At 35.6% G+C, this 12,798-nt stretch overlaps 1 protein-coding gene across 2 annotated transcripts; it reads right to left on the bottom strand.

Annotated features, from left to right (window-relative positions):
* Positions 1–322: 322 nt before the first annotated feature.
* On the bottom strand, positions 323–12,305 carry LOC120780488. Of its 2 annotated transcripts, none has more exons than XM_040112761.1 (4): positions 12,218–12,305; positions 782–994; positions 561–717; positions 323–484 (listed from the first exon to the last, which is right to left on the bottom strand). In XM_040112761.1, the coding sequence occupies exons 2-4, from the start codon at positions 971–973 to the stop codon at positions 369–371; spliced, it is 465 nt and encodes a 154-aa protein (XP_039968695.1). In that variant the 5' UTR covers positions 974–994; positions 12,218–12,305; the 3' UTR covers positions 323–368. The 2 variants fall into 2 exon arrangements, with proteins under 2 accessions (XP_039968695.1, XP_039968696.1); XM_040112762.1 differs by lacking the exon at positions 12,218–12,305 and adding an exon at positions 1,580–1,991.
* Positions 12,306–12,798: the final 493 nt, after the last annotated feature.

The raw sequence follows: 12,798 nt of genomic DNA, 5'->3' as shown, positions 1-12,798 counted from the left end.
TTTTCTGCTACAATAAAACTATATCCTCGCTTCTCACACTTTAGTTAAATTTAAGGCAAACGGGGAAAACTGGTTCCAGGGAAGCGCGACGCTGCATGCTATACTAGCCTAGTGGTTAAACGCACGGCTTGGTATTCCGTGAGACTCGAGTTCGAATCTCAAAATAAAAGATTTTTATTTTTTTTAATTTTTAATTTTTTTCAAATTATTTTTAACCAAAATTACATTAAAGTTTAAATTAAAATAAATATTTCATTATTAATTCAATTCCTGCTTTGCAATGCTATCTTAAAATCTAGTATGTATTAAAATAATTTTTTTAATAATATCAGAAATACATATAACTTTTTATTAAATATTTAAAGGGTTCACTCCTCAGTTTTCCTCTTCCTATAAATTCTTTGTTTGTGCCTATGGTGGCCCATTTCAATGGCTTTTCGAACTTGTTTTTCGAACATTGCCAATCCATACGTTATGAATGAATCTATAAAAAAACATAATGAAAATTACAAATTAAAACAAGTAATTGTAAGTAAAATTAAATAAAAAACAGAATTTACCGTATAAAATGTTGGAAACCAGCAGGAATTTGGAGAGAGGTTGCTTCCCACCCCTACCGTCCCAGTTACATAAATAAAGAAGTTCATCAGTGTACAGACTTCGCAACACATCATGTACACTATCTGAAGTACCTTTTATCCTCAAAACGAATTGTTTCTGTAAATAAAAATAGTTTGTAAAAACTGAATTGTTTATTGAAAAAAGTTTATATATTACTTACCGTTGTAGCAGCAAATTCGTCGCATTTCAATTTTTCGTCCATTCCCAAAGCTGCAGCAAGCGTATTTAATGGTAGGGTGGAAGCAATTTCGGTTTGAACGTTGTCGACATCTTCACCAGTCATTCGGCATACCGATTGATGAATTTTGCGGATGAGGACCTTGCATTCACGAACCGTTTTTTGCTGCGCCATTTCATCACTTTTGTGAATAATCTGAAAAAGAAACAAAGAGACATGTAGAAAAAAATAATAATGTATGCATATGGATTTTTGAATAATCTAAGACCATCTATTCCTATATCAAGTACAATGCTATCTTTTATTTCAAGGTGAGGAAATGAATTTTTCTCAAAATAATTTTGAATTCCTCTATATAAAAACGCGCCACTTGGAATGTTTTCAATATTAACCTTTTTTCTACTTGTACCTAATAGACTTTTTGCTGTTAAGGGCAAATCCACTAAACCTATTTTTCGCAAGGTTTGAAACAAATCAGTCACTGTATTGTGGTACACTCTATTGCGTAAAGCCCAAGCTTTTATTTCTTTGCATTTATCATTTTTCACTACAATATTCACATTGTCACTATTACTATCAATGGTATCTTGGCTATCATAATCATTTAAAGATATATCTACGGAGCTCAATTCTTCCACATTTGAGTCACTATCAGAATTCACATTAATACTACATATTTTGGCAAATTTGGAGGCACTGACATTAAAAGCCTTTTTTTCTCGGCTCATGCAAGCACTAAATGTATTTTTTTTAATATTAAAATTTACTCCGTTTACTCACCTTTTCAAATTATATATGGACCACTTTTATAATCACGTTTTTAATCACTTTTTTCATAAAATATAACCAAATTTAGTTAGAATACAAATTTTTCACAATTTAACACGCGTGCCGAATTTCTTTTTCTTTGAATTCGAATTTTCGCAACGAATAAACGAATGTAAACAATCATGTTATCATGTTGTATACTTTTACATGCATCGTTTTCCATAAACAGTGGCAAGTCCGAAATCAGTTTGTCTTCTTTTGTTTTGTTTTTATAGAAAAGATGTTGTGTGAAGAGCTTGTAATATAAAACAATCAAAAGGCACAGCGGATAGACTCTTTACGCAATTAAATGATTTGTGAGGGTGTGTTAGTAATAAGTTAAAAATTGTGTAAATGTTTGGGAGTTTCGGTCACGCAGGTTTTGCTGGGATATGTATGTATCTAATAAAATCGCAAAATAAGCCGTAACTTCAAACTTAAATTAAATGGTTTGGTTTTTTCTTTTTTTATTATAATTACAGTTTTTGTGCTAATAAACTGCAATCTTTAACATACATAGGTAAATGCATAATGAAATAAAAGGAAAAGTAGACGATACGACTCACTTTATCCATCATCAAGGGTTTCTTGAGAGGATAATATTAATTTCTTTTTTCCTCTTCTTCTTCAGTCTTCAGCTGCCTGGCTATGTTTTTTAGTTCGCCCCTTTGTTAATTGTAACTATTTATGTATGTATGTATTTTTAGTTCGCTTTCTGTGCTGTTTTTTCTTTACAATGAAGTGCTGAACACATTGAGCGCGACAGACTGCAAACGACATCTGTCAAATATTAAAATACACATGTTTTTATGGACACAGTTATTTTGACAGCTGCACGACTACACGACTGCAGGCCTACAGTTGTCGCTCTCGCTAACTTCAATATATTTTTATATTTGCCAACTACAGTAGGACGACAGTAGAGTTGACAGTAGAGAGATGAGGTAGAGTGGTGATGCCACTAATATGTAAAATGTAGAATTATTCAAAGCTCTAACAAACCTGACGTTATTTTAGAAATAAAAGCTTAAAATAGCTCTATTATATCATTTGTAATAACAATTGATAATTTAAAACAAATAAATTTACCTATTTTCTTATTTTTTGCATAAAAAATTTCACTTTGAACAAAATGCTAAAATTTAATTGAAAATAAAGGTATTAGTATGGCCACAACGAAATTGTGTACATGCAAAATGGACAGTTGTCTTGTCTTGTGTACATACCGGCCATTGTTATGTCGCTGCCTTCTTAAAAATGTTCATGTAGAAAGACTCACGATGCCACTTACAGTTCACTGTCGTGGTGCCATGCCGTGTCGCGCTCAATGTGTTCAGCACTTGATTTGTATAATTTTTTGTTTTGATTGACGCGCACTTTTAGTATGCAAGTGCTGAACACAATGCTTGCGACACAACATGGCAGCACGACAATGAACTGAAAATGGCGTCGTGAAGACTACTACATGTACACAAAACAACGCAGTTGTCCATTTTGTATGTACACAATTTCGTTGTGGCCATACTAATACCTTTCACTTCAATGAAATTTTAATATTTTGTTAAAAGTGAAAATTTGTGTGCAAAAAAAATAAGTAAATAGGTATATTTATTTGTTTTACATTATCAATTGTTATTACAAATGATATAATAGAGCTATTTTATGCTTTTATTTGTAAAACAACGTCAGGTTTGTTAGAGCTTTGAATAATTTTACTTATTACATACTAGTGGCATCACCACTCTACCTCCTCTTTCTATCTTCCATTCTACTGTCAACTCTACTGTCGTCCTACTGTCGTTGTCAAATATAGGAGGATATTGAAGTTAGCGAAAACGACAACTGTCGGCCTGCAGTCGTGTAATCGTGCTTCTGTCAAAATAACAGTGTCCATAAGAACGTGTGTATTTTAATTTTTGACAGATGTCGTTTGCGGTCTGTCGCGAGCATTATGTTCAGCACTTCATATATGTTTTTATTTTTTTTATTTTTTAATTCGGAATTTTATCAGTATTTCCTGCACTTGTAAATTTGTTTCTGATATACTACTGTGAACAAATTGAAAGGTGAATTTTGTCCATTTCATATCGTATCCCCTCCCACTGCAATTCGTTTATTCCAACGAATTTTCCAGTCATCATGACACTTGGAAAAATCCTACGTCGTGATGGCCATCAGAGCCTTCTTCGATTCAGTTTTTACTATATACATATATGTAGTCAATTGAGTCAAAACAGCGTCCTCGGAATGGTCATTGCTGAATAGCCAGAAGTTACACAAGGTAAAACAGGCGAATGCCTGAATTTTTTTTTTCAACTCTTACCTCCTCAAATGTTAGTGATTGACAAACAAAAAATTCTCCCTCAAGCCGGGCGCTTTAGCTTAACTCTAGTGGTCGCTATTTTTTTTAGGTTCCTGCATACATAGGAATTTTCGTTTTTTCATTCAAACTAAAATTTCACCAACTAATTTTCGTTTCTCAAAAATAGCCATCACATATTCATAAAGTTGGCCTTTCAAACTCTAAAAATTCAGGATTTTTTGTTGTCAATCACTAACATTTGAAGGGGTAAGAGTTGAAAAAAAAATTAAAAAAAAAAATTTTTGAATTTACCCTGTTGTATATGGTTATATTTTGTGTGACACTGCATTATTTTCTGCTGTTTTTTTATCACCACAGTTTAAGTTACATAATATATGTCGTATATATGCAGGGCGGATCCAGAGGTGAATTTAACTCTCGGCAGTCACATTTGTGTTCCACTGCTTTATAATGTACATACTTATACATACAGATGTGTTTTATTTTTGGTTTCAATGCACTACTCCCTTTTTTGTTTTGTTTTGAATTTACTGCACTTCAATTGTGTTTTTTTGTCACCACAATGTCATATCGTTTAATATAATATTATTTTTGTGTTTTATAAAAATACGAAGGTGCTTTTCGGTAAGACTCGAAGGACCATGTTTAAACGGGGGCAAAAAAAATCTTGAAATAAATAAAACCAAATTTAATTTAAAGAAGGGTATTAATATTTTATATTTCACAACAAAATATATATGTAAGACAGGAAAATATGGAAGTCAATTGCCACAGTAGCTTGTATTCCTTTCTTATTATTATGTTTAATACAAGTATTTTGTATATTTTCCAAATAATAATAATTCGCTACATGCGAAGATGGGGTCGGACAGAAAAGACGATATCCGGATGTCATTCGATGACCGAGGAACCCGGCCGATTTCAATGTTGGACGTAGCGCGCAAGATTGACATTGATCGATATTTAAAATGCGATGCTTAAAATGGTTCCCAAACTTATTTTGTCTACTTCCCACTTTGAGAATAAATATTTTTTTAGCGCCCCCATTTTTTCACCTATTTAAAAACCACTATAACTTCAAATTAATTATTGTGACCTATATAAATATGTATATTAACGGAGAATTCTAAACGAAACTTTTACTATTACCCGCAACTTTAAACCTGAGCGCAGTAGGTAACATACTTGTACAACGGCGCTTAGGTCTCAAGTTAACTCTTACGGGCTCCACCTGCCAATAAGAATGATTATTGAAACGCAACTTTATAGTATTAAAACAGAAAATCTTTTATTAAAAATAAAACTAAAATAATCGATCCTTATATAAAAACTAATGTGAAGGATGAATCTGATGCTGTTTAATAAGTTTGTTAATATCAGGTTCCAATTTACTCAATAACAGTCGCAAGTCACCACGTTCGGTTACAAGCAAACGATTTCTCTTTTTAGTAAGCAGCGTAATCACAACACTAAATCCACGTTCACACAAATATGACGATGACCACAATCCAGGGTACAATTGCGGGATCGGTTTTTGTAGCCAAAATTCTTGGTAACCATTTTTGAACTTGATTTTTATTTCCTCGTTTGTTGTCAATTCTATAAGTTCTTCTTCCAGCTGAGGTGACATTGCTGTGTTGACATTTGAAAACGGATCCAACACCCAGTCTGATATTTCCATGTTCAAAATGTCCTGGTATCTTTCGGTAAAGTCAATGTGGAGGTTTTCCAAATGTTGGCAGTAGGCAAACAATTCGTCGTTACTGCATGATACTGATAAATTCGGAAAAATTTGAAACTCATGTCTGCCCAGATTCTTTTTGTGTAGAAGCAGTTTGGCTGCGAAAGCAGCAACGACGTTTTTTGTTTTAATTAAATTTATTTTATCGCCTTGCAGTTGTAGATTCATGTCGTTGAACAATTTATACAGGTCTGTCATGTAAGCTATATGTTGCGTCAAGCGACTTTATAAGACCAAAAATAATGGTTTAAAAATAAATTTGTAAAATTAATTAAATAATCTAAGAATATATTATTAAATGTTTTTTATATCATGTAATTACTTACCATTTTTATATTAACAAAAAAAGAAAACATCTCTTACCAATGTGTGGGATGTCCATAATAATTTTAGATTTATTTTAATATAAAAAACTGATACAAAGTTGATGATTGAATAGAAAATGAATTGGAGAGTGAAAATAATGAAACGTGGTTGCAGTCGGGGTGATGCGCCAAGAAGAAGGAAAAATGGCGGTTCGTCAAGCTGACAGCTTATCCAGTTTTTGGGTTGCCATATCTATGCTTTTTGCAGAGTTGCATTTGGGGTTGCCACATTACTTTGGGGTTGCCACATTACTTTGGGGTTGCCACATCACTCCCCCCTATCGGGAAGACGAAAGCGTACTCGACGACCACATTTTGTTTGGTGCTCTTTGTGTTGAACTGTTTGATTCGACGGGGTTTGGTAATCTTCGGCGATGAAAGCTGCTTTTAACCGGTCGATGGTAATGTTTACGTCCTTCCCTCTGATTTTGACTTTGAAAAATTTGTCGCCGCGTTCGACTACGGGAAATGGTCCCTCGTATGGTGGTTGAAGAGGTGGACGAATTGAGTCGTTTCGCACGAAGACTGATGATGTTGAGTGTTAGTTCTTTTCTACGAATGGTACGTGCGCTGAGTTGTTTGTAGTTGGTGACGGCTTTAGTGACTGCATGCGAATCGAAGTGTATTTCCATAAACCATCTCTGCGGGTGTCGCTTTTAAAACCTAGAAGGATGAGTGGGAGAACTTCGACCCAGTTGTCTGTCATGTAGCATTTTATCGCTGCTTTTAATGATCTGTGCCATCACTCGATAATTCCGTTTGACGCGGGGTGATACGCAATGGTACGTAAGTGCTTGATGCCTAAAAGTCTGGAAAGTTCTCGGAATAGTATAGATTCAAATTGTCTACCTTGATACGTTGTTACTCTACTCGGTACTCCAAATTTAGCGATCCAGTGCGTGTAGAAATTGAAAACAATGGTCTCTGTCGTCATGTCTTTGGGCGGGAGTGCCTCTAACCATCGGGAATAACGATCGACTATTGTCAAACAGTATCGATAACCCTTGCAAGGTGGTAATGGTCCGACGATATCCATATTTATGTGGTCAAATCGTTGCTCTGGTAACGTGAATGCCGACAACGGTGCTCTGTTGTGGTGCTGCTTTTTAGCTCTTTGGCACGGGATGCACCGCCTGGACCATAAGCGGCAATCTTTTCGGAGACTCGGCCATACAAATTTTTCTGCAATCAATTTAGTTGTTTTTGCGGCGCCTGTGTGTGCCATGTTATGTATGGAATCGAAAGCTGTTCTGCGAAACGATGGAGTTAAGTACGGTCGGACTTGGCTGGTGCTTACGTCACAGAAGACGTCTACAGCGGTGCCTGGAATCGTGAATGGTTTGATTAATAGGCTGGTATTCGAGTCTTGTAAGTTTTTGAGCTCTGGGTCGAACTTTTGACTGCAAGTTTGGCGAAGTCGATGGTGCTTGGAGTATGAATGGCGTCAATACGTGACATTGCATCACGTACTACGTTTTCTCTTCCGGGGATGTACCGAATGTCTGTTGGGAATTGTGCGATAAATTCCGAATGACGCATTTGACGCGGAGATGCCTTTTCAAGCTTTTGCTGGAACACATACTGCAATGGCTTATGGTCGGTGAGGATGAAAAATTCTCTTCCTTCTAGCATATGTTGAAAATATTTGACTGCTTTGTATGCCGCTAATAGTTCACGATCGTAAGTGCTGTATCTTGTTTGTGTTTCTGTAAGGCGTTCGGAATAAAAACCTAGTGTTTGCCACTGGTCGTTGTCGTGTTGTTGTAGTACAGCTCCTACCAGAGAACTGCAACGAGTACTAAATTCTTCTTTATACTTAAGTACTGATCCGTTACTCTGTCTGATTCTGCCAGTTCAGTTCATGTACACGAAGCGAACTGTTTTCTTCAAATCAGCGATAGAGACCAACTTTGTATCACTAGCGATCGGCTTATACCTGATTTGTTTATGAACGTTCGTATCAGCAGAAAATACCCAAAGTGATGCAAACTCATGCTTCAATGATTGAAATGATTGACAGCGTTCGGTTTTGTATATCATCCCCTAAACACATATTTTCTCTAGTTCACTTCTGTTATATTTCAACTACATATGTTTGTATACATATGTATGTATGTATATATAGTATATGTTATATGTAAAATGGAAATTCCATCGAGTACATGCATACATACAGTAAATGTATGTATATATGTATGTATGTACATATGTACGTATTCCATGCAATTTCCATTGTTTACGCTTCGAAAATTTGTAACACGCGCACATTTTCAAAGCTGATACATTTTTTGCCACACATGATTCAAATCAGTGACATGATACGATTGCAACCGAAGCCAGCCATACGTTTACACGATCGTGATTGCCGAAGAACAGATTGTTCGTGTTGCATTAGGTCAGTTGACGCTGGCAGATACACGAATTAATTAACAATGTTGTCTATGCTGAACTGAATTGATTTGATTGTGTTTTTGGCACGACTGTTTGTTCTGATTTTATCATACTCGTTACAGCTCTCTGGCTCCTACCGCAGCTCTAGATCCATCCACCGTCAAACTGAGTTGCGCCCTGTGTTTTGGGTAAGCCAATAAAGTTGCTTTGCATAAGTCGTCTTTGCATTGTTGAAATGCCTCCTTTGCTTCAACTGTGCAATCAACTGGCGATGTGTCGTTTTTCTTTTTCCCTTTTATGAGGTTGAATAATGTCATTTGCCTTTCTGTGGCGCAAGGCAAGAATCTGCGAAAAAAGTTTACATCACATGCTATCGAAGGTAAGTTGAAATTTTGAATTGCCCGTACTCGTTCTACTGGGGGTGAAATTCCACTGCGGTTTATTTCGAAACCTAAAAATTTAACTTGCGGCTGACCTAGTGTGCATTTGATAACAAGGCCGTACTCGCGTAGCTTTTTAAATACTAACTCTTGATGATGACGATGTTGATTCATATCCTTCGATGATATCAAAATGTAATCGAGGCATGGCCAGGAGAAGTCGTATTCACGGAAGATGTGATCCATGAATCTTTGGAACGTTTGACTGGCATTCCTCAAACCAAAGCACATAAACGGAAATTCAAACATGCCGAATGGCGTTTTAATTGCAGTCTTTGGTATGTCGTTCGGCTCCACAGGAATCTGGTGGTAGGCCCAACGCAGATCAAATGTGGAAAAAATTTTGCAACCATGCAGGGAATGAGTGAAATCGTGCAGGTGTGGCAGGGGGTACCTGTCAGGCTCGGTGACGACGTTTAGTCGCTTTTCAAGATGGGACCTTGCCGATTTCATAGGATATTTTTGAAAATATAAACTACCGAAAAAGTAAAAAAAAATCCATTTTCACACTGGTATAGCGCCTTAAAGCTTCTGGTCCGCCGACCTGTGCTTTCTGTTTAGGTATCTGTTCTTTGACCTAACCTTTTACAGTTTTACACTGTTACTCTTAATTACGTTTAGTTCTCTGTTCACCTTAAAAAACTTACTGAAAAAATTAGTTAAACGCAACAAATTCCAAAAGAAAATGATGAGATGAATGAAGTGTACCTAAACTATTTTGAGTACTTTCTGGCTGTTGTTTTAAGGGGTTATATACAGTTAGAATTTTCAATAAAATCGAGGTGTTTTTATTTTATTTTCTTAATGTATATATATTTAATAATACGCACAGAAAATTGTATATCGTTCCGGTGAATGTTGCGTTTCAGAGTGCTTGGAAGTGCATTGCAAACTTAAACGCGTCAAAATGATGTTTTCAAAGTCTGTGACTGTGATTACTCGAATATATTACTTTAACGAAATCTGTTTGGTTATTTAATTTCAGGGGATCCAGTTCAGAGATATAGTGGTCACCGCAAAACATCTTTTAGGGAGCCCGGAGATCAGCTGTAGTTCCTTTCCTAATAAATATTTTTACTAAAACTAAGTCTGAAAACACAGCTAAAAGGTTATATACTATATGTACAAATTATTGGATCAATAAATTTAAAAATTTTTTCAGAAAAAATTCTGGAAAGTTCCCTTTTTTACAGCCTTCTAACTGTATATAACCATTTACAGCGTCTAAGTGGCGCCACAAGAAATATAACGGTACAATTATCACTCAGTACCGATGATCATAATATAAGAATATACATAACAGAGTTTTTAAAACTTTTGTTGAAATTAGTTATTTCAACGAGTTTTGCTATAAATTGTCATATAAACTTAATTATTCGCTGTAGGTGAAATCACATACATATATCGGGACCTATTCAACCAATTTCAACCAAATTCGGTACATATAATCCTAACTTACTCCTATTACAATTCCAAAACCGGACTAAAACCACACCTACTTACCATATAGCACATTTCTAAATTCGATCCTAATTCATTCCTTTCAAAATCCAGTAGCAATTTATGTATCCGCACAAAAATTTGTACAAGTAGTAAATATCTTAGCAAAAACAGTTAACGAATTTTTCCGACTCCCACATGAGTACTACGTATAATGATTTTCTTTTTCTAACCAACCGAATACGATGTTAAATATAGCAATAAACTCTATGACCTATAATAAAAGTATAACTTGATAACATACCAAATTTGGTTTTGAACTATTCGGTTTCTTCAAAGAAGGAGTCTTGAATTATTTCGCAACATTTTTATACTCTTTCAACATGTTGCTAAAAAGTATAATAACACCGAACGGTTGTTTGTGTTACTTAAAACTAATCGAGTTAGATATATGGATATATATAAGTATATACATAAATTATCAGGATGAAGAGACGAGTTCCAATCCGGGTGACTGTGTGTCTGTCCGCTTTGAAATGGTACACATCTTTCTCGATTTTTGTTCGTCGAGAGAGGACTTTACTTCTCAATTGCTTACTCAGTCCGAAGTAGAACCTGTTGGCAAGAGATATTCTTCGTTGGATTTCCAGGCTGTCATTGTTGGTGGTGTTGATACTGGTTCCAAGATAGACGAAATTATCAACATCTTCAAAATTATGACTGTCAACAGTGACGTGAGAGCCAAGTCGCGAGGGCGACGACTCTTTGTTTGATGACCGGAGATATTTCGTCTTTCCTTCGTTCACCACCAGACCCACTTGCTTAGCTTTCTTATCCAGTCTGGAAAAAGCAGAACTAACAATATCATCGGCATACGCCAGCAGCTGTACACTCTTATAAAAGATTGTACCTGCTCGATTAAGTTCTGCAGCTCGAATTATTTTCTCCAGCAGCAGAATGAAAAAGTCGCATGATAGGGAGTCGCCTTGTCTGAAACCTCGTTTGGTATCGAACGGCTCGGAGAGGTCTTTCACGATCCTGACGGAGCTTTAAATATTGCTCAAGCTCATACAGCCGTATTAGTTTTGGGGGGATAACAAATTCAGACATCGCGGCATAAAAGCAGCTCCTTTTAATGCTGTTAAAAGCAGCTTTGAAATCGACGAAAAGATGGTGTGTGCGATTCTCTTTTCACGGGTTTTTTCCCATATTTGGCGTATGGTGAATATCTATTGTTCGTTTTCCAGGTCTAAAGCTACACTGATAAGGATCAATCAGTTTGTTGACGGTGGGCTTTAATCTTTCACACAATACGCTCGATAGAACTTTATATGAGATGTTTAGGGGGCTTATGCCACTTGTGGATTGGGCAGAGCGCACTTAGATTCCAATCGTTGGGTATCCGACCATATTTTACAAAGAAGCTGATGCGTGCCCCTTATCACTTCTTCGCCGCCGTGTTTGAATAGCTCGCCCGGCAATTCATCGACCCCGCCGCTTTGTGTTCTTCAGACGGGTAATTGCCATCGTCATCGATTGGGGATAGAATATTTGTTGTATTCCATTACATTCACAGTGCAAGGATTTTACAAGACAATCAATACAGCGCTAATATGAGGAATATCGGATTCATTATTTCATCTGATTACGAATGTTCTGTCTAACTTATTAACTATTAAGTTAGCCCCTACAAATATTTCAACGCCATTGATTTTTACAAATTCCGAGAATATATAATTGGATGCAAATGAACTTTGTTCATTCTTAGTTGTTTTTTTTTCGTTATATATTTTCCTTTTCAAACTGGTGTGAAATGTTAAAATGTTTTACAATTTCCTTATTATTTTTTAGAAGTTTGTCCTTGGAATTTAAATGAATCAAAATTCTAACCTCCATATCGGTAGTGCTTACCTTATGCTTTTGCAAACTACAATAGAGAAGTGATAGAAAATACACATATGGAGCCTTAATTTAGAAATCGAGATTTATTCCTTGGGGAAAAATACAAATCTGGATCAGCGATTGTAACAATAAGTCAATAAGCACAAAATCAAAATTTCACCCTTATGGCTAACTATTGCGTGACCAACGAATACTACATTTCCTTTCCTCGGTATTTATATGTTTTCGCTCTGCGCTTACTTATGCATACATATACAGTCATAGACAGAGAAATAGCACACTGTTAAAATGAATTATTCAAATCAGTTTTTAGGTTTATCAAATAAGTGCATTGCAATAATTTCCTTTCGGGAAGCTGATGTCATTAGTATGCTTACTTTTTTGTTGCTACTCCTTACAACTGTTTTCTAACAAAGTTTGATTGGACAAAGATAAACACACATTTGTTTCTTCGTACAAATATTTATTATTAGTTGGCAGTCGTGGAAAAAGACATTGTTTTACAATTGCTGTTAAATATGAAAACAATATTTAAGAAATGGGTTGGAATTTGTTTTGTGCTCTGAAAAAAAATAAGAATGATTTTGAAT

The sequence above is a fragment of the Bactrocera tryoni genome, unplaced genomic scaffold, assembly GCF_016617805.1.
Source record: "Bactrocera tryoni isolate S06 unplaced genomic scaffold, CSIRO_BtryS06_freeze2 scaffold_25, whole genome shotgun sequence".
NCBI classification, from domain to species: domain Eukaryota; kingdom Metazoa; phylum Arthropoda; class Insecta; order Diptera; family Tephritidae; genus Bactrocera; species Bactrocera tryoni.
Note: the sequence above shows the minus strand (reverse complement) of the source record. Positions and strands in the feature narration are given on the sequence as shown.

What these genes read in the sequence shown, in the direction of transcription:
- LOC120780488 (XM_040112761.1), bottom strand. Translation starts at nt 973, where the DNA reads ATGGCGCAGCAAAAAACGGTTCGTGAATGCAAGGTCCTCATCCGCAAA. An exon ending in ACGAATTTGCTGCTACAACG is followed by an intron (nt 718 to 781) that starts GTAAGTAATATA and finishes TTTTATTTACAG; the next exon opens with AAACAATTCGTTTTGAGGAT. An exon ending in GGTTTCCAACATTTTATACG is followed by an intron (nt 485 to 560) that starts GTAAATTCTGTT and finishes GTTTTTTTATAG; the next exon opens with ATTCATTCATAACGTATGGA.